This window comes from Ammospiza nelsoni, chromosome 1, assembly GCF_027579445.1.
Source record: "Ammospiza nelsoni isolate bAmmNel1 chromosome 1, bAmmNel1.pri, whole genome shotgun sequence".
Classification (NCBI taxonomy): Eukaryota; Metazoa; Chordata; class Aves; order Passeriformes; family Passerellidae; genus Ammospiza; species Ammospiza nelsoni.
Window position 1 is genome coordinate 114081735 of NC_080633.1, and position 22933 is coordinate 114104667.

Consider the following 22933-nt stretch of genomic DNA (forward strand, 5'->3'; position numbering starts at 1 on the left):
GATTCCTTCATTGAGTCAGGAAAAGGAGATACAGGCAAAGTAATGAGATGCCTAATCAGTCTCTAGTTTGCTGTCCTTGCTATATTCAAAACCATCTGCAGCACCTGGAAATCAAGAGGCCAAAGAGACTGAAAAATGTTAAGAAGAAAGGAAGAGAAAGAAATTATGTCATTTCTTCTCAGAACTGAAATATTGCCATATTCTTTAAAGCACAGCCACCAAAATGAATCCCACCTCCACTGAGAAATCAAATCAGCTAACACTGACTCATATCCTACTCTTCTTTTCTTATTCTTGATTAGTATGAATTGAAGTCTTGATGCAGGAAGAAGTGACATACACAACTCCCCCAAGCTCCAAGCTTGCAGTATTTGTCAGGAGGAGGTGGTGAAAGGAAACCATCTTTAAAAAATTTCGATAAATAAAATTCACTGAACTTATACATTTTAGTGGTTAATAATAACAACCAGAGTGTGTATTTACAATTAATTTTTGAAATTACAACCATCTTATTATTATTCAAACAACAGAAGAAAACAAGTCACTTGGAGATGTTACTTTTACACTCAGTGACAATGCTGTGTAATTAACATTTGACATGCTAGTCATAAACAAGAATGGACTGGTTTCTTCTTCAGGATACTTAGTGAAACCTTTAGCTTTCTACATCTTTATGTTCAGTTTCCATCACCATGAAGTGGTTATTAACTTTTCAGAAATTCTCAGAAGACTGTATGGGAATGAAAAGGGGTCCCAGAAATGAATTAAGTGATAGGTCATCTATGAAGATTGCATTGGTAGACATGAGACCAAAACATTCGGTTTCTTCCATGGATTAACAACAAAGTTCTCTGAAGAATGGCCTGAAATAAATGTGCTGATGATGTCCTTGGGCATTTTCTTTCACCAAGCACACTTCTTCTTGAAATTTTGAACAGTAAGAGGCCACCCAGTGTATAACTACGGACTGCAGGGCCACAAGTGAGTTGTAGGAAATTACACCGGGGCTTGCCAAAGGTATTTGTTCTTCTATGTATTTCCAGGAGGAGCCAGTCAGTTCTGCAAAGCCAAAGCTGCATGTTGATACACTCTGATAATACCACATTTTTTTATGCACACCTGATAACAAGGTATAAGTGTGAAGTAAACCAGTAGACCATTCAACAAATAAGAAAATGAGTGGGGAAAATGATACTTACATAGCAAACATCCTAGGACTGTGTACACAAAGGGCTCATTGCTAATCTTGTTAGCAATCTTGCACACCTTTTGTAATCTATAAAACAGAATTACCCACAGCAATAATGAATCTCAGTTTCCAGACACCCTCAAAAAACTGCATAAAATTAAAGTAAAATTTGTACTTGAATTTCAAACACCCTACACAGTGAAACTGTTATCTGATGGAAATTAATGAAATTATGTGTGCAAGATGCAATGTTAGATTGTACCTTAGCATAGTGCTCTAGAGGAAAAGTACAAGTGATACAAGGAATTAAATTTCAACCAGGAAGTTTTCTACTGGGATGTGGAAGACCAGGAATTTAACTCATTAACTTGGAGGCTATTGTAACTATCATTATAACACAGTCAGAAGTCAGGCTGCTTCAAACATTTTATTGTTCCATTTCTTATTTACTATTGATTTAATTCCATATTTTCCACATTTAAGTACATCTCCTAATCATCAGATTAAAGATACTAACCTCCCACTTCCAATGCCCCTGTGTGTGCCCTTGGTTTAAATGACCACCTGGTTCAAGTGGATCCTGAGTCACTACTGCCTTGCTCTCTGGTATTTGCTAACAAGAAATACATAGGTGCTTCTGTTGCTTGATATGTGTTTTAATAAAACTTAATATAAATTGTGCCAAACAGCAAGAAAGTGATTGCTATCTGGGTTTCAGTTCCTCAGAAAATATTTGTACAATTATAACCATGTCAGAAGGAGAGGAAATAACTCATCCTCAGACATCCCATGATGACTAAGGTGTCCCTGACAGAAAATATCAAACCCTTCTAAAGGCACAGGGAAAGATCTTGGCTAGGATCAGTCTGAGACAAATTTGAAGATTTATCTCTCCTTTTTAGAACAGAACATTTCAGGTGAATGGAACTCATTGTCTGCTTTGGGTTTGCTTGGTGCAAGGGGGAACAAAAACTGTGCTGTGGTTTAAATCACTCTTTTAATTTTACAATTTGCTTTGATCGGTGAACTAAAACATAAGTTCTTTATATCATTCAAAATCACAGTCTTGTTTTTAACTTTAAGAAAATTTATTTAATTAGAAGAAAAATAATATTACTCTTTTTCTGGAGAAATAAAGTGAAACAGGCAATACATAAGAGTCCAAATAATATTCACATGCTTTGGATCCATGTTTCAAGGCATACAATATGGTATTTTTGTTGCACAGCATGTAATAGAAATATGCCTTGCCTACTCCTGTGTCTGCTTAGAAAGCTGCATGTATATATTTTGTGGATCAGCCATGGATTCCTACAATCCAGCTTCTAATAAGCATAAAAGCAAATGGAGATGAGGGCTGCTCCATCCCCTTTCAAACACTAAATCCTCTGATGTGCTGAGCAATGGTGAGAGAGCACCTCAGCTGCTCACAAACAGTGTTTCTAAGTGATGCAGCCAGAAGGTCCCATTGTTTTTTCATGTTAAATCCTGAAAAGCTTCCAAAGCACCAAACTTTGCCCACAGTTTGTGCTTACACATCCTTAATGAGATTCACCTTCTCTAAGTAAAACACACTGCTTCTTTTCCACTGACTTTAATTGAATTGTCCATTGCACTAGGGAATGCTGAAGTAACTTCTATTTAAGGAATTTCTATTTTGGGGTTTTTCTTTGCTTTTCGTCCATTTTATCCAAGAACACTTCTATTTTTCAGCGTCTCTGACAAAACTATATTCAGGCTGTGTTAAAGCAAAGCTTCTGCAGTCTCAGAGAGGAAGTTTGCTTGATGAGAACCGAAAGTATCAAAAACAAAATGATGAATCAAATTATTTTCTGTTGCTTAACAATGGGCATATAATAGAAAATTATACTCACAAGCTGAAATATACTAAACCCCAAAGATATAACTCTACTATTAAGCATTAATAGAAGGTAAAGAATGGTTCAAATTTTATCTTGCACAAGGAAAGCTAAAGAGAGCAAGAAGGAGAATATCTGCCCTCTGCATTAGCATGCCCTACTGATTTTTTCAGTGTAGTTTTGGTTTCATTTATTTCAGCATCACTTTGAAGGAACTCCACGATGTTCAGCTGACAGCAAGTGCACTAACAGAAACTAACAGAAAATCTTTATATATTAGAAGACCTTGGGTATGTTTTTTAATGTAGTGCTAAAGAGTAACTGTTAAAAAATGACCAGGACATCAGACGCTTAATAGATAAAGTGTGTTGCTTGCAAGCAAGTATCACAGCTAGCATTAAAAAGTACTTTGCTACTTACAGGTTGGTGTTGAGCAGTCCCTTGTGTTGTGGTACAGTCGATGAAAGTGCTTGCTGCACTCTGAGGAAAATGTGACTGGCCCTGTTTGAAAGTAAGGAGCAGTTAACAACAAGCTCTCAGTGCCACTTCTCTGCAACTTCAATGGATGGCAACAACACATAGCATTAAGTTCATTTTTTTCTTGGCTAAAATTGCATTTAGTCTTTTACTACACCTTAAATAACTATGATGCAACACAAGTAGAATAATGCTAGTGAAATAACAGAAAGAAATTCTGTTTCTGTGTCTTTATGCTCATGATATAGAAAATAGAAAAATGACACATTAAAATGATGGGCTGGTTTAGCCTTGAAATTCCAGTAATTCAAAATCAGCAGTAAAATTTCTTATTTGGTGAAAAATAGAATGACAATTACAGTAGAATTTAGTTTGTTCAATAGTTGTCTGTAGTCTAATGTAGAAGGAATAATGCACCTAGACTGAGGATACTGTTTGTAAATATAAATAAGAGCAACATTCTAAGCAAATATGAGTTTCTCACCCCTGGAAAGATTTCATGCACTAATGCTTTTAATTTGCACATAGATGGTTTATAAAATTCTTAATATACAGTGTAGGTGTTGACAGAAAAAAAAAATGACAGCTGAATAACATCTAGGAACCTGATCTCCTGTTAAAATAATCCAAGTAAAAAGGCATACAATGTGCAGAATGCAGGATACGTTTCATCTTTGGCAAGGCAAATCCCTGTATATCCAGGGCGTAGGGTGCAGCTCTCTTCTTTGGATATACTGTGCCATCTGTTTACATTAATATTTGACTAAAAAAATAACCCTTCTTATGGCTAGGGAGTTGGAACTAGATGATCTTTAGGATTCCTTACAACCCAAACCATTCTATGGGTCTATTTTTCTACAAAACATGGCTTAACTGTAACAAGTTGCCAAAGACCCCTTCCAAAATTGCTGATGGCCGCAGAAAGTATTACTGGTGACATTCAAGTTGAAAAGGAGAGCAAAAATGTAATACTTGCATCCTGTAACCTGCTTAGCAAGACTATCCTTGACAGCTGGGGATGAGTATGATGTGGTTTGGACAGAAAACATTGACATAAACTGACATTAAATGAATAAGGCTAAATTTAAATGCAAATTTAGTACAAGTAGGAACCCTGAATAAGAATAGCTTGCTTCAAGCAATGCTTCAAAATGATTCATATGAAGCAGACCTTGTTGGCCAACTTTCCTTTCAGAGGAAATCAGGAAGCATTTCTGGGAAGAAAAATACTTGTTTCATAACTTGAAAGATGGTTTATGGGCCTGGTAAAATATATCAAGCTAATTCTCTCTGAATAGTGAAGCCAAACCACCATGAGCTCTACAGAAGATTCTTCTCTCTGACAGTGAACATACTTGAAGATTAGATTTATTTTACAGTAGTACATGGATTTCAGTAGATTTTTTCAGCCACAAATAAGCTTTTCAACAAACTGGAAGAGCAGCCTTTGCAAGTCTGAACTGGAATATTTTTGCCATTCTTTTTATCTGAGTGAGTAATTAGGCTCAAGAAAAAGTATGCAATTTGAAATTATCCAGCATATATGGAGACAACACTGGCTTTTGTCACTAAATAATTCCATGTCCCTTCAGGTAATATATGGTTTTTTAGCTCTCTTCCCTGTCATCAAAAATAGGCTGTTAATTTTATTGTGCCTTACAAAACACTCTGTGTCAGCTGGCTTTCCCAAGCTAAATTGATAGATTACTTTATGACTCACAAGATTATTTATGATTTTTCCTATAGTCAAGGACTGTTACATATGGTTCTTATTTGGCTTTAAAATGTGTCTATTATTCCTGGTATATGAGAAGTGTGCAATAATTTTCTTAACCCTGAAACTGTAAAGCTAGTGTACTATAAAGATAATATTGATTTCAGCTTCTCTTTTTTTTTTTTTTTTTTTGTTTAGTTTAGGATGTCCTAATTCTGAACTAGTAAGGACTGTAATCAAAGAGTTTAATTAATGAAGGCTGCTAGAAGATTATGATTGAAACAGAATAAAAAAACCCAAAGTTCCACTGTATTTTAAGAAAATGCCCATGGATTACAGGATCTAGTAAAACTATGAAAAATAAAATAAAATATAAAACAACCGGCAGAAAACACCACCACTGAATATCTTAAGATACATTTTTAAAAAAGAGTGAAAGACAGGAAGAGAGAGAGAATGAGAAAGATAAAGGGATAGATAGATAGATAGATAGATAGATAGATAGATAGATAGATAGATAGATAGATAGACAGACAGATAGATAGAAAAAAAGGAAGGGAAGGGAAGGGAAGGGAAGGGAAGGGAAGGGAAGGGAAGGGAAGGGAAGGGAAGGGAAGGGAAGGGAAGGGAAGGGAAGGGAAGGGAAGGGAAGGGAAGGGAAGGGAAGGGAAGGGAAGGGAAGGGAAGGGAAGGGAAGGGAAGGGAAGGGAAGGGAAGGGAAGGGAAGGGAAGGGAAGGGAAGGGAAGGGAAGGGAAGGGAAGGGAAGGGAAGGGAAGGGAAGGGAAGGGAAGGGAAGGGAAGGGAAGGGAAGGGAAGGGAAGGGAAGGGAAGGGAAGGGAAGGGAAGGGAAGGGAAGGGAAGGGAAGGGAAGGGAAGGGAAGGGAAGGGAAGGGAAGGGAAGGGAAGGGAAGGGAAGGGAAGGGAAGGGAAGGGAAGGGAAGGGAAGGGAAGGGAAGGGAAGGAAAGGAAAGGAAAGGAAAGGAAAGGAAAGGAAAGGAAAGGAAAGGAAAGGAAAGGAAAGGAAAGGAAAGGAAAGGAAAGGAAAGGAAAGGAAAGGAAAGGAAAGGAAAGGAAAGGAAAGGAAAGGAAAGGAAAGGAAAGGAAAGGAAAGGAAAGAAACTAACTGTAGGCAGAAATTCTTAACCAACAAATAAACTTTCAGTATTTTGGATTGATCCTGCTTTCCTCATTCATTCCAACTAATCTTACTCAAGGAATTCCAGCAATTTTGATGGCAATTAAACTAAATTCATGCAGAAAAGGACTATTAATTTAATGAACGGGTCCAGAGACATGCCTTCAACTAGTTCTTTTCTCTTTTTCTCTTCTATGATTTACCACTCTCACAATAACTTCTGTAAAACTCATGGCTGTTTTTCCCTGGTTTTGAGTAATGAAACTCAATCTGTATTCATTACTTAGCTTCCCCAGATTCTTATGTTTCAGCTTTTTATGGTAGCTGAGGAGTTTCCAAAGCTAAAAATGAAAAGGAAATGGATTAAGTACTAACGTACACAAATCTCTCTTGTCTGTCCCTCCCAGGAGAGGAATATTCAGTGTTCCTCTGTCACATGGCATAGTTTGAAGCTCTGTGTTAATTTCTGTCTCATATGGACTGAAAATGATCGGGTCACAATTCCTCTTGTTTACTGCAAGGGTGAAGGGCCAGCTGGCTCTGGCACATTTCCTGTAGATTCTGTTGGGTTGCAGTGAGCCATTGGCAGAAAGAACCCTAGAGTTGTCCTTATCCCAAGGGTTGGAACACACTTCCCCCATGCAAAAGAGACAACAAATACCTTCCTTTCTTGTCAAGCACTGCCTGAAATTTCCAGCATTGAGGAAATGCATAATTATTTCCAATTCTCTTTTTCATGCACCAATGTCCAACTATTTCTCTAGCTTTTAGTTTCAATACTTGAAATAACCCTGAAAATCACCACAAGATTTGCAGTATCATACTTTGAGACCTTCACTTTTCTGAGTTAAAGAATGCTGGAACTAGAGAGCAAAGAATCAGTGCAAATGCCTTGTCATTGGCAACTCATATTGCATATATTCAGAGGGTACTATATTCTTCTCAGTAGTTACAATACAGTCCCAAAGTTAAATGCGTTATACAACTCCACCTCAGTTTTCAAGTACTTGGTTGTAATCATCATAAACTTTCATACTTGAAACAGCAAGTTATTTTTTATATTTCATTTACATTATTTTAATTCTTCCTTGTTCTATCTCTTTCCACTATTAAAATAAGTTTCCACAGGGAGACATCATGAGACAGATGCAAAAAATCTTCCCTGATTTGGTAAAAGCTTACTTAGCCACAAAGGTCTGTTTCTTAAAACTACGTGCAGTCCAATGAGAAGTTCTAAAATTAGTGAACGTGAAAGTAAATACGGAATGCACAATAGGAGGATAAAAGTTAAACAATAACTTTTAAATAATGTTTTAACTTACCTCATTTTGAAAGTTATTTTAGACCAGATAGTTCAGTTGATTATTCAATGAAACCAGAATTCTTCAAAAATTTCTATTTCTAATATATGCATATTTAACTTCAGAAATGTTGGCCTCAGAAATGTTGAGCTTCAAAAAAATTAGTGGTGTGACATTTCTAGCTACATAGAATATGCATATGTGGGAAAACACAAGCAGCTTCCTTACCTGTAAAATGTTTTATGAACTTGTCTTTTAGACTGGAATCTCTTGGAAAAATTTCTGAGGAGAGAAGAAAAAAAATACATTTATGTAGCCTAGGAATTGCAATAAAAGCTCTGAAAGCATAATATGCCAAGATGTCTCATGTACAGAGACCAAATAGATTCTGAAATTAACTATACTAATAATTTCTGTAGTTGTAGGAATGCGGGCATGTAAACAACATTGTGAAGTACTTCAGGTAATTCCCAGATGAATACTAAGCGGTCATCCTATGACACACAATGATTTTCTGACACTAATTTCTGCACATCTTTGGTCTGAGTGGGGCTGTTAGCATAGAAAGACTGCAAATAATATAAATATAAATTATCACACTTACAGTATGTAAGTACCTGAAGTATCATACTTACAGTATGTAAGTACCTGAAGAAATTATGTAAAATACATAGATAAATACAAACTAAATATTACTTTTTTGATTTTGAAATAACAAGTGCCTGAAGAGAAAATTCTCCTACAAATCGCCTAAAATAGACATAGGCCATGCACATTTTCATTTCAATATTAGTTAAAAAATGGTCCTCTTCTCCTGTGAAAAGTGCTGTGAATTTTAAAATATTCCCTTTCCATTTTTGGCATTTTTTCCCAGAAAGTACAAGAGAGTTGAAGCCTCTAGTATAACACACAAAAGAATCACAAAGAACAGAAAATGGAAATAATACAAAAAAGATAAAATTCCTTTTTATTTCTTTTCCTCTTTTTTTCAATGGGATGCTGCCTCCAGCTGACAGCAGAAACATTTGATGTGAGTAAATACCCTCAGAACCAGTACAACTCCCCCTAGTCTCACGAATTTTCCACTGAAAAAAATTATATCAATATTTTTGGGTACCTGCAGTTATTACTGGAGACAGTAACAAGCTGCCTCTTATATCAAATTCAAAGAACCTCCCAGGCAGTACGACAAGGAACATTGCTAACTTGCAGCATTGGGACCTGCAGTTAAATAAATTTATTCACTAAAAATATTTCCTTATATCTAAAGTAATTTTAAATCTTTCTACTCTCATACATTTTTATTTTTTCAATTCCCAATCTGAGTTAACATTTAGCTCAGAAGAGAGCTAGTTTCCTTTCATACTACAGGAAGATGGTTATCTGCCAAGATAAATTCTTACCACTGGCTTTAGGCAGTTTCTCAGAGGTCACATGGGTTTATTTTTAGGCTGGGATTTTAGGATAAAATGCCCAAGTCTTACTCAACTCATCTAAGTAGGAAACCTGTTTCCAAGAAGGAAATCTATTTCACTTAAGATTCCTTAAATATATCAGTTTTAACTGATTTCGTTTCTCATTGCAGAAGAAATGCCACCCCTTCTCCAATAAACTTAGCATTGTACTGATAAGAAATGTCAGGTAGTTTAAAATTGTACAAAATGAAGAATATAAAAAGCCAAAATAGGGAAACAATTGGTGTGAGTTTTGAATGAGACGCCTCAAATGGGCAAGTGCTGATGAATAATCACTGCCTGGTGAAGTATAGGCTAGGAACTGGCCGTCCTTGCTCAGACAAAGTGCATTTAGATACAGACACTTGCAAAGGGCATAGAATTTCCTGTGGGAACAGTAGCTGCTTTTTGCCCTATAAAATTCTCTATTTGCCCCATAAAATTCTTTAGGAAAAGCCTGTACACAGCCAAAACCCCACCTCTTAATGGCCAGAAGGTGAAACAGGAGGAGAGGTTGGTGCTCTGTCAAGGAGCTATGCACTGCAAATATACAATTGCAGCTGTAGCTGTGTTGGGAAGCCTGAGAAGGAACACTGCAGAGTCTGCTTTCCATGAGCAACCCCCACTGGCCCAGGGTTCACACCAGCCTGCCCCAACAGGGAAATCTAGGTCAGTTGTGTGTTGAAAAGCAGCCGAGTGTGCTGCCTGTGTGGCTGCTGCTCCCCTGCTGCGGCTGCTGTCTCTCCGGGCTGCAATCAGCTTTTCACCATGTGCCCATGGCTCAGCTTCCTCCAAGGGCTCCTTTGCTTAACAGTGCAGTGCATGTGCTGGGTGAAACACAATCAGTGAGCCCCAGCCCGGCACAAAAACAACCTAAGCTCATTTGTATGGGAATCACAGGCAGCACAGGTTCCTGGAACGCTTCTGGCTCTCATGGCAGAGGCAACTCCCCCTGAACCATGAATTGCCCAGCACAAGCACAAGCATAGTCATTTTCTCCCCTCTTCCAGCAGCGTAGGCAAGCCCTTCTGTCTGTACACAACTGCGAGTCTGAGGTCTCAAAGGACTTAGCATTTCAATCAAACTAATGAACATCTCCTTTGAATACAATATGTGTCACTGACTCCTGATGACGCTGCAGCCAGAAGCAGGACATCAATCCATACATACTTCTGACAAGCTCTTCTATAGAGCAGCAAAAACTCATCATGAAAAAAGCCCCTGAACTAGTTTTTTCTAAATAGTTCTTAGTTGCTCCAGTCATATTTTATGTTTTATCTATCACTTATTAAGGTGTCCATTTTCACAACAAAGGCTCATATCCTCACAATGCAAGCTGAATTCCTTTGACATACTAATTTCACAATAGAAAAGCAGAAGCATTAATATAATAAAATAGATCGGCAATTGCTAAAATCAAAACACTTCAAAGGCACACTGTGAAAAACTAAAAAAGAAACAGGAAAATGAAAAGCAAAATGTTTTAAGAGCAAAACCCACATAAATGGGAAATATTGAGTGGAAAGAGCTTATTCAATCCACTCTTGCCTCAAGATCATATTAAACAAACTATTAAATTACAGCCAGTATATATCCTATGGGATATAGTAACATCGGTTTTATTAATCTGGGAGAATATTTAGGCTGTGGCATTCTTGTGCCCAGGCTTACAAAGTCTACACTGCTCACCACAGAGTACATCTGGGTTAAAAGGCTCTTGAGCTATTGACTCTGTGTTGGTTCTGAGCATAATCTCGGTTTATAATCATAAATAACATTAGTTCTAGGATTTATTTCTTATCTACATTAGGACTTCGATGCGTATCCTTCGATATTTACTCATCCGGGGCAAAATATTGCCTGTCCTTCCAAAGACAGCACTGGCCATGGGCAACTATTAAATGGTGCTAAGATGGATTTCCCATGGGCTCTTCTGTCCAAAATAGCAGAAATATTTCTGGTAAACTCTAGGGACAAGACAAATTTTGAGGGTTTTCCAGCTCTGCTTCACAGACAGAATGGTTAAGTTTATAATGCAAAGTTGGTTCTAAACCAATTCATACTCTTAGTTCTATCAAGCTATGACATTTCAGAGATCTCACAGCTTTTGGTAAGAGGTGACTAGATCTGCCTGAGTTTTATCCCAGCTGGGATAAATGTGATGATGAGGAGAGCTAGCCAGCTCCAAGCTAGAAATCAGTATGCAACACCTGATCCAGCTCCCCTCTCTCAAATTTTGTTATAAACTTTCCAAAGTTGATTAACCACTGTTTTAAAGCTAATTCCCGAGAAGATTATTCTTTCAGTTGTTATTCAGCACTTAGCAGCTGACAGAAATTTTTAGTTTTTCACTAATTTGGGTTAAATTACAAAAAGCTCTGAGATTAAATAAACTACAGCCTGATCTCAGTGCTTTAAGTTCTCAGCTTGCAACTTAAGACATAGTTGCTCCACCTTCAATGGGTCTTTTCACCTTTCTGTGCCTTCAGTTTCTCTGTGTTTTGTCTGTTCAGACTGCAAAGTTGTGACAGCACATGCTGATTTTTACCCTGTGTTTGCACTGTCTCCTGAATCATGTCACCACAATTGTGCCAGGAACATTCATGTCCTAATGGAGTATAAATAAAAAGAACTGTGATCACAGCCCTGAAATAAGCCAACTCCACACAACAGTTTGTTGACTTGGAACACAAAACTTCCACATCCTCAGGCACAAAATTCAAGATCTCCTTTTGTTTATGCTCCCAACAGACAACTTTTGCATATTTTTAGTTTATTCAGAGAATTAGTGTAAATCGGACAGCGAAAGTGCTCCACTGGTCAAGGCTGGGCCAATCAGAAATGGTGGTGACACCTTTGTGATAACATATTTAAGAAGAAAATAAAAATAAGTTATTGTACAGCCAGAGAAGAGCAGATTGAGAACATGGAGAGGAACAACTGTGCAGACACCAAGGTCGGTGGAGAAGGAGGAGGAAGGGGAGAAAATGCTTCATTGTGCTTGAGCTGAGATTCCTCTGCAGCTGGTGGTGCAGACCCTGGTGATGCAGCTGTGCCCCTGCAGCCCATGGAAGTCCAGGGGGATGCAGAGATCCACCTGCAGCCCCTGGAGGAACCCCACACCAGAGTAGGTGGATGCCTGAGAGGAAGCTGTGAACCTGTGGTAGGCCCACAATGGAGCAGAATCCTGGCAAAGATCTGCAGACCCATGGATAGAGAAGCCCACTCTAGAGCAGGTTTCCTGGCAGGACTTGTGACCACCTGACAGGCTGGTCCAATGGGAAACCACATTGGACCAGCCTGTCCTTGAAGGACTGCACCCCATGAAATGGTGGCCCACGTAGCAGCAGTTTGTGGAGGACTGTTCCCCTTGGGATGGGCTCCAGTTGGAGAGGTTAATGAAGAATTGTCTCCCATGGGAGGGATACCATGTTGGAACAGCAGCAGAAACAGACCTAACATCCATTCCCTGTCTCCCTCGGCCACTGAGGGGGAGGAGGTAGAGCTGAGAAGAAATGAGGGGTGGGGGTATGTGTGTTTATAAGGTCTTACATTACTTTTCATTATCCTGCTCTGATTTTTTAAGCAGTCAATTCAATTAGTATCTCTAATTCTAGCCTGTTTTGCCCATAACAGTATTTGGTGATCAATCTCTCCAGGTCCTTATCTCAACTCATGAACCTTCATTATATTTTCTCTCCCCTGTCCAGTTGCATAGGGGAGTGATAGAGTGGCATTTGTGGGTGTCTGGCATGCAGCTAGAGTCAATCCACTACAGTTGTGCATTTTTTTGGTTCTGTCTGTGAAATAGCAGAAGAAAACTGTCAGCAGTAAGATGCAGCTGACTCTTCTATTATAAACCCAGATGCAGGCTTCCAAAACGTTTTGGCATGAAAATAGCATGTGGGGTTTGGGTTTTTTGTTTTGTTTTGTTTTAGAAAGAACATTTCAAGTCATGAAACTGCTTACAACACAGTATGTTTTAGCAGAGTTTTAAATAAATGTGACATTTTAAAGGACAAGACTCTCCAAAGTTTCAACTTATACAAAGGCTCTATTAGTTCATAGTATACAAATAAATCTTGCAATGGTTGAAATTTCATGCTCCCAAAAATATTGGAACTCTGTCAGCAAAACTGTCTCGAGTACTTTCACAGACAAGTCACATTTATTTGAATGAAGCTTTTCTTTTCTACAAATTCTTCACCTTGCCTAAAGATGGCAGCTCTTGCCTACTGCAAAAATCAAGGTGAAAAACTACGAGGAGGAGGTTTGCATACTTTCAACAATGTCAACATGGTTTACTTAGCACAGAACATAAAATGTTTGGAAATAAAAATTATAACAAAATCTTGCAAATGTAAATTCATAAAGAATTCTATAAGTTCCCAGAAGAATTGAAGCAATAGAGATGGAATTCAACCAGAACATGATAATAATACCCAAGTAAAGTGATATGCTGGAAAGATGAGTGAATAGAATGACATTGCAATGCCAGGATAAAAGTATCCTCAGCATGATTGTCCCAAATATGAGTGAAACCCTAGAAAAAACAGTGTTTAAAAATATATATATATTCAAAAACTTAATGTCCCAAAGCATCCTTTCTCTGCATTTAATCTACATTCATAACTATTCCTACAACTTTTAGATATAGATGTACTGCCTCAGTTTAACAACAGATTAAAAAGAGTTTTGCTCAAAATAGAAAACAATTCAAAGAGCAAAGATAAGGCATCCTAGTGGAGAAAAAAAGTCAATGTTCATTTGATAAGAATTCAGTGTGGTGTGGAGTAAAACATAGGTGTTTTACTCAGCAGCAGATGACACAAGCATGGTTGAATCAATTAGCATATACTTCTTTCTTCAGTTCCCCAACCAGTTAAAAGGTCTTAATTTCCTCCTTTCATTTTTACACTTTGGTTATGACCAGATTACATAAAACTCTTACTTCTGGGCTCATGGCTGGACAAAGTCCTTACCTGAAAAACCGAGGGCTCCCAGCAGCTTTGGCTTGGCTGAAATGCTATATTGTATTTGCTGCTATGCCATTGCCACCAGAGTGATATAATTTTTTGTTCTCTACACAATAAATGTATCAGTATAGATTGAAATGTTTTCCTGATGTTTTTCAGACACATGGGGTGTCTGAAACAGCAGAGAAGCGGAACATGCACTTTGTTGAAAAAATGAGACATTTTTATTCCCTGCTAAGGGACCACCAATTGATTCTAAGGTCCTTAAAAGCACTCAAAATCCTTAGGATGAATTTGCGGTTGTATTACAGCTCAGTCCACAGACTAATAGATTTAACACTTTTCCTACTGAAATCTCCCATAGAGAGGGGAAAAACCCTTTGTGCAAAAAGGAACAAATCCTTCCATCATTATCAATCATAAATCATTGAACATTTTATAGTTAGAAATAACTGCCATATGAGAAAACATCTACTTAAAAGATGTATTTTAATTCTCTTAGGCTACTCATCTGTAATTTCTATTACATAAACTGCATTTCTGCTTTTGTTTTGTTCTTTTACTTCCAGTTTTCTGAAATTACAAGTTTTAGAATAACTTTTAATTATCTTCGTAATTTTTTGTTTATACACCCCCACCCTGACTCACATATCCAGCTTCCCCCACTAAATCTGCAATTCATTCCTTTAGACAAGGGAAAATATCTATTTATGTGCGCAGTATTCCGAGAAGTCCGTGCTACTACTCCTGTTAAGTAACACACACAGTTCCCACTTGCTGAATACTTTTGTTTTGAGACTTTGATGTGTACATACTGAGCATAGATGGAAAATGAGTCAATGCTCCAGACAGACACATTCCTTCTTGGATGTAATATTACTGTTGAAATTCAAAACTTACCAGATTCCTCCAAGTGCTGTGTAATGAAGATTACAAACACTTAGCAGTGTTTTTTTCATTTTCTGTCACTTTCTACTCTAGCAAGTGAAGAATTATCTAGTACCTCAGTATTTTCTGGGGAAGAAGAAGCTTCAGATAAATCCCCAAATCAACACAGCCTGATTCACAGAGGCAAGAGTGTCTGCTCAAGAGAAAATCCAGAATTAATGTATTACTGCATACCACTGCCATCTACTGAATGTAGAATATGCTGAAAGTACTCATGCATACCTTCCTGCTCTGTGAGCAGAGTTTATCAGGCTTCCCATTTCCCTGCCTAATGGGAGCCCTTTCAGTTCCCACAACACAAAGTATACTCCAGAGCTTAAGGTTTACGCATAGAGTGCAATTAAGAATTCATAATTAATGACTTGGTCAATTTATCCTCTCAAAGAGTAGTTATAAACACTATTCCAATCTCTTTGGACTTATTTGCTGTCCATAAAATCTTTGTTTGGCATTACAACTTTATTTATGCAGAAATTGGAAGGCACATTGCGATATATTACAATACCTCATTAGTCAAGTCCAAAAATGCTAATTCTGCTCCCATGTCTAATACATGCTTCCATGTTTAATTATTTGTCCAGGCTTGAATCAGTTCTTCTAGGGATACTTAAACCAATGACTTAACACTTACTTGCCTTGGTATTCATTCCAGTAATATTTTTCTGATGTGAACATGGCAAATAATACTCTTCTTAAACGCCGATTAATTGATATATCTTCAAATTCTCCCAACTTTAGTTATGAACAGAATATCTGGTCTTGCATATATAAAATGTTAAGGTTTTATTCTGGAACATTCACCATAAACTTGAGTAATGAAGTGGGCTGTGACATCAGGCAGTTTAGAGGTACAATGGAATGACCGCAAAGAAAAAGCCTACCGGGGTCTGCTTTTGTCGTGGTTGATGAAATTTACCATGTCAGCCACATTGTCAAGAGTATTACATTTAAAAAAATCAGTGTTGTTATTAGCTATGCTAAAGATGGGTATAAAAGGAAGCACTAGCTTCCAAAATCACAGTCTGGCATTTAGTCACCATTTCTATTTTTGTCCTCTCTTCGCTCCAGAGTCAACCATTCACTCTTACCCCAGAACGTCTACTCATGTATGTCCCATCTCCCCTGCTCACCTTTGTAGTCTTATCTATATCAGCTGCTCTCTTAAAACCAGGGGGATTGTTATCTACAGGGCATTCAGGGGCATCAACTTGGTTCTACCAAAACTGCAATACTGCAAATAATGGACATTTAAAAAAATGTGTAAATTATTGCACAGTGGGATTCCTAAAACTGACGGAAAACCCCAAAACAGATAAGGACATCTACAAATGGTAGTAAAATGTGAAAATAAGCCCGTTAAAAACATACAAAGAGCAAAGGCACACAGCTTTCCTAGTTCTACATGCTTAGATTTTTGTCTGTAAATCTATGTAGATATGGCCACATAAAATTTGTTTGATGGATTGACCCCTGCACACTACAGATGTGAATAGATTTGAAGTATAGCAAATTTCTCACTATTCACCTTCTTCTTGGAATGGAATGTTCTTTTTTTTTTTTTTTAAGATTTCTAAAAATAATCTTGAAATTTAATTTGAAATGCTGCCTTTTTACAGAGACCAGAGTAAAATTCTACTTTTACTGATGTTCATATACTCCCTCTCATTCATCAGCATCACATTCATATAATTGCAAGAGAATTATAGAAGGCATTTTTAACTCAAGTAATTTTCAGCTTTATTGTTATTACAGAGACCTTCAGGTGGATACCAAGAAAAAAAATTACAAATGTGAGACACATAATTTCAGTTGGATTTAGAGAATTTATTTGAGCAATAGGGCAGTAAATTTTAGGAACACTCTTAAAAATAGTATGGAAAATTCTGTACATACTGTAATATAAATAGTAACACAAATGATGTGACTCGGATCTTTCTTCAAGAATAAAGGGGTACTTTTTTATCTCTAATAACTGATAAACAGGCAAGAGAAGTCTTACATTAGCTAGGCACATTCCATTTATTTGAAAAAGGTTATGAACAAGATTCTTGGATGTGCTGATAGCTGGATTCAATAAATCCAATAGGCTTCAGCCAAATTATTCTAAATGTGAAATACCAATTTTAATTTATTTACCAATTTATGTTCTATCATCCCCATTGGATCATGGTCTAAGAGGGATAATTTCCCCTTTAAATCCCTACTTCTAACTCTCTCCTGGAGCCCTTCTGATTACACCCTACATCTTACCTAAAAACGATGCAAGCTTGTAAACCATGAACCAAAACACGTTCTTAAACCTTGAGAAGAAGTGCATTTATCTGCCACAGTGTTTTATCCCTAAATCCTCCATCCTTTGTTTACTGCAAGTCACTAAATGGAGTCAGTTTCTGAATTAATTCAGTTTACTTACTACTACATGCGAAGGAGCACCTGGGTTTAGAAATTAAATGTCTCAAGCTCCTTGCCACATTTCTGGCAAATCTGTAAGTAACATCCTACCGATTCAGTGCTAGTTCTTATGAAAAAAATTGCTTGTTATTCAGGCCCTTTTTGGATGTTTCAAACTGTAAAACATCACTGTTTTTAGGAAAAGAAAATGAACTTTGGTGTACATCATGAGACAGATAACTTTTAAAGCAATCCATTTTTTTCAATTTTCTCTTTCTGAAGCACCAGAGCCGTAATTGTGCTGCTGTCTCAGAAGGCGTTATGTGCTCATTTCTATTCTAAATTTATGTTCTAAATTTGTGCTCATTTGTATTCTAAATTTTCTTCACTGCTGCAGTTTTTTTCTCCATTCATCTATGGTAGAAAATGAATGAAGTCTTTTTTGAGAAAGCAAGACCTTCAGTCCTGTAATCCTTGCACCTCTCTATTAAACATCACAGGACATACTGGGAGCAGATTACCCTGGCCAGGGATGCTGTGCTATTGCAGTTAGGATCATGGCAGTCTTGCAAGCACAGTCCATCCCCAGCACAACGTGGGATGGACTGGGGAAACCTGCCCTCTTTCATGCAAGTGCAGGAAGGAGAAGAAACACAAAGTCCTCTGAGACAAGCTTTTGTCTCCAGGTTTTCCTGTGTTTCAGGTGAAATCAATTTTTCAATAAAACCTTTCACAAAATCAGATCAGTAAGAGTAAACAAAGTAAGCACCTACTGATTTTACTTCAGTTTGCTTTTTCGTAGTATTACACTGCTAACTAGAAAGAATACAGAAGTCCTGTCATTTCCCAGCTTTCTGACTTGAACTCCATGTTTGAGATACCACAACTGTTCATGTACTCTCAGTTTCCCACTCTCTGGGATCCACATCACCATACTGCTCAAAAGTAAAAGCACCTGTGACAGTGCAAGGGCAGAGGCTGGAAAATTCATCCAGACGTAAGACAAAAAAAGTAGGACAAACAGGCATAGGAGTATTTGGTGTTCATCTTATTATCCCTTGGAGCACTTTCAATGGATACAAAACACCTTCCCACCTTTACTCATACCAAGGTCAATCCTTCAGAAGCTATGGATGACAGCTATATTTAACCAAGGCTCATCAGTAGCCTTAGAAGCAGAAAAGGTTGGCTTGCAATCAGGGGAGGATGATACAGATCAGTTCACATCCATGGTAAGGACCCAGACAGATACTTCCCCCTCTCTTCCCTGTGTCTACCCTACCCTTGCCAAGCCATTGCCCTTTGCCTTCTCCCCTCCCTTGTGTTCTGCTTGGCCTCTTCACCTTGTCTGGACTCTGCAGAGCTGTGAGTGGGGGCAGAGAGTGGCAGGAATAGTTAGCACAGAGAGTGACAGGAATAGTTAGCAATCGCTGCTATGAAGACGACTAACGGTATGAACAGTAATTCCAGGGAGGCCTTCCCACCTCAGCACAGCAATGACTATTTACAGCCTGAGAGGGCTTGCCAGCCACCAGTTCAACATCCTCTTAAGGGCAACAGATTATCCCTAAAGTTGGCTCCTCCAAGACTGGGCTCTGGACTGTGGGAAGGGCATAACCTGAAGCTGGTGGGAGCTAACCCACTCAAGCTACAAGAAACATTTAATTGTGTCTGAAGTGTCAGGATAGGTGGACAGGGAATGGGGAGGATAGCTTCTTCTGCTGTGAACTATACACATTTTTCAGCACTGAGAATATTATGTTCCTCCTCTTCCCCTCAAACTTTGATTTTTCTTCAATTAATTCACCATTTTTGAAGGAAACATAATTGCTCACTAAGTGCTTAGACACTGTACTTCCATATTTCAGAAAATGAAATCACAGCTCAGTTCTGGTTAAAAGACTACTCTAATGGTATTATCATCATCACAAGCCTAAAGAAGCTGAGCCCTAGCTGCAGTATGAATGCAGAAACCAGCACGTAAGAACTGCCCTATCTAAATCAGAATATTTCCCACAGCATCTTCCAAGTATGTCTAGAAATATGATACTAAATAATTTCTCTCTGCTCTGTTCCTTTGTAATGTATCAGTTACATGCTGTACCAAGTCATTCATCATCCAGACACAATTTGTACAAATATATGTCAGTCTATAAATTGGCTGTAGAAGTTTCCAAATATTTTTTTTCTGTCACACGTCTACCAGTATTTCACCTTGTCACTAGTACTATGCAAAGGATCTTAGCCAGATAATGGAAATGTGTTTCAATTGTACATGTGAAGTCTTGTCCCAAAACAATCCCATTCTTCCTGAATGTAAGATTGTCAGTCAGCTCCAGGTAATTTAATTTTTGTTACAGCTAAAAATTCTTTTCAAGTTTTCAGGTGCTAATGTCCTTCTTTGGATATTTTCCTCACTCTTATAAGGCCTTCATAATTAAATATGGGGGGGGGGTGTTTGGTTTTTTTTTTAATTTTTAATAGAGAATTTTAAAATACTAAATGAAGCATTCATTAGTGTAAGATTAAAAGTGGTGTGATTAAAAAATTCTCCTTTTATTCATAAAAGTAACAAATCTCTTAGATGTTCATTACAAGAAAAAAAATCTCTATAAAGTTATAAGTCTTTCAAAAGTCCAGTTTCCCAAGGGGATATTTATAAGCTAATGTCTGTGAGCTGGGGCACAAGTCTAATTCCAAGACTGGAAGAGCTGTAATGCAAGAGTGCAATAAAGGGAGGAAAATAAGTGTACATCTCAATGTATCTCTTTAAGACTGGCAACTGCCAAAAACCACTGTGTGAACTGGGAGTTCCAATTGCCGCACTTAGTGACAGAATCCATTGTTTTTGTTGGAATAAAAACCAAGAGCAACTAAGAAAATAGGTTCTGTTTAGTCTTGTTGCTTATGTTTAGAGCAATAAACCACAAAGCAGTTGTATAGAAGCAGGTCTCTGGATTTTCGGCTGGTGCAATTAATCTAGGTGCTGGTGTACTCTCAAAGAACACATTTTTGAGGACTGAAAAATGCTGGAAGGAGAATATGTCCTGATTCTGTTCTCCTTGATTTCAACAGGAGCAAAACCAGGTCCTCAATCTGTGTGTAATTCACATGATCTACTTAGCTAAACAATTAAGTCACAGCTCTGACATCTGATATTTATTTTAAGTTCTTTGAGCCAGATTCTCTTTTCTGAGCCAGCCCTTTTTTCTGTTCTGGTGGCACAGAGTCCATAACACCATGGATTTTCCCAGCTGGAGATTCTACCAGCATGAATAAGTCTTTACCCAACTGGCAAAATCAGCTTTCATGGTATTTCCTCCTCTATTTCACCCTCTGAATATTTACCATACTCTTATGAGAAAGAGTAAATTACTAGGCCTGGGCTACATTCCTCATTACCATGCTTCAAATATCTTTAGCCTGTATACTTGCCTCTTCAAATTAAACCTATATGGTTAATTTTAAATAATCCTTCGGCTATTGTGACTGAGGTAAAGGCATGGTCTGCTCTGGTGCTTCTTCTGTGGTATTTCAGAAGACATACAACTGAGGATTCTTCCAGGGTATGTCACCAGTGAGATACCTCAGAAGCTCTAAACCCATGTACTCTGGGTCACTTCTATCTGTGCAGACCATGCTTAATACTTTAATCAAAGTGCAAGGTCACCCCTAAAGAGCCTTAATCCAAGCATGCCAACCTCTTAACCCCCATCTCCACTCTAAGAGAGCAGAGGGTGAAGACAGGTTCAACTGAAAAATTCCACACAATCTGAACAGAGTGTTTGTCAACCATTGTCTGAGTGGGGAACCTTACGGCTCCTTCTATGCTATTGTAGGGGATGCATGCAATGAGAAGAAATTAAGGTGAGACTAGTTTAATGGAGGTGAAAAGAATCAGGATACTGCACTTAGTTGATTCTACTTTAAGCAACAATGCGGTGTGGAAGTGATCTGCTGGGAAATGTGAAGGCTCACAGAGGGATTGCCTCCTATGTGTGCTGCCGGATGCAATGGACAATGCTAAGACATTATGAAGGGATCACCAATTATTCAAACTTCATCCACACCTTTGAATATGTTCAGACTGTCAAGGATCTGGGTCCAATCTCAAAATGCATTACATCCTAATCCCTTATGCCTCTGCTCTTTTCTGATTAACAAAGATTTGGAGGTCTCCACAAGTATATGCTGGTACATAGTGTAGGCCACAGGTCTTCCCCAGTGCCTCACGGTGACTTCAGTGTCACAAACAGATATTTTCACATTATAGACTCTGCCTTGGGCAGCTGAAGAGTCATCGATTTTGGAGGGAACTGGAAACTGGTAACAAACTGGTTTACCAAACAGAAGAACAAAAAAAAAGAAGTATGGAAAGTGTGGTTTCTAAGAAGTTAAAAGTCTGCTTGGGCATCTCACTTATTTCATTTTATCCCCTTTAGCTACGATACAGTCGTGCCCCACTTCTGGGGAGAATTCTATTCTAAGGTGTGAGTTCCAGTGAGCACTTATAATGTTCAACAAAGAGCTACCTACCCCAATTATCTTTCAAAACAGTATAATGGTCCAAAAAAGTAGGCTCAGACCCTCATGTGCAGAGCTTTTTGGCCAAGGAAATGAGTCAACTTGGGAGGTAAACAACATCAAAGAGAGCAACATTTAAAATGCAGCAGCCTCTTCTGATTCAATGCTTTTTAATCAGCCACTTTCCAATAATTCATTAAGACTTGAACAAAGAGATTGAAGCATTGGCTTCTTCTAGGGCTTCAGTCAAGCGTAATGAAATTATACCAGGATATATTTACAAGGTTGGATATCTTGAACTCAGCTGTAATTATGTTTATTAGTAATTCTTCAATAGCTGCTCAGAAAGCATATTTGTATTAGTTAATCCTTGCCTGTGGAGACCCTTATATTAGCTTGGCAAAAGAACATTAAGAAGGATGGATTTTTTTTTTCCCTCTCAGCAAATCCCTGTTTCCATCAGAAAATGCTGTGGGATCAAGAAATAAGCCAATTGTAGAGTATGTGGTTACTTTTCTGCTATTACTATTAGCAATCACTTCAGAAAACAGTTAAAACTAGAAAGGATAAAGATCTAGGTTAACATACTCTGTGCATACTTCATCTTTTTTCCTTTCTCCTCTGCCAGAGATGTGAGCATGTAAAACAATAAAATACATATTTATTTTAAAAAGTAAAGAAAAAAAAATCTCAAAATTATTACAGATCTGCACTACAGAGTTTAAGCAAAAGATCCCTCTTTCAAAAAAAATCTAATAAACAGGATGGCATATTCCTCAAATAATTGAAATGAGAAAATTTGGGGATTTTGAAACCCTTGCTATTTTGAATATTAAGCTGTGAATATGTACTTCCCCCTTTCCAAGAGGAAAGATGTATTACAATGCTAATTGTTCATTAAACTTACAAAAGGATAATTCACTGAAAATAATGAGGCATATAGAAAAAACAGATTGAACTATTC

General features: G+C 37.8%; 1 protein-coding gene across 1 annotated transcript in view; it reads right to left on the reverse strand.

Annotated features, from left to right (window-relative positions):
• Positions 1-1211: 1211 nt before the first annotated feature.
• The window catches only part of ALKAL1 (ALK and LTK ligand 1), a 31959-nt gene continuing 10237 nt past the window's right edge, over positions 1212-22933 (reverse strand). The window contains exons 2-4 of the mRNA XM_059490478.1: positions 7905-7958; positions 3469-3549; positions 1212-1276 (exon numbers count right to left, since the gene is read on the reverse strand). Of these exons, the coding sequence (XP_059346461.1) occupies positions 1212-1276; positions 3469-3549; positions 7905-7958 (200 nt within the window). The remainder of the gene's footprint in view (positions 1277-3468; positions 3550-7904; positions 7959-22933) is intronic.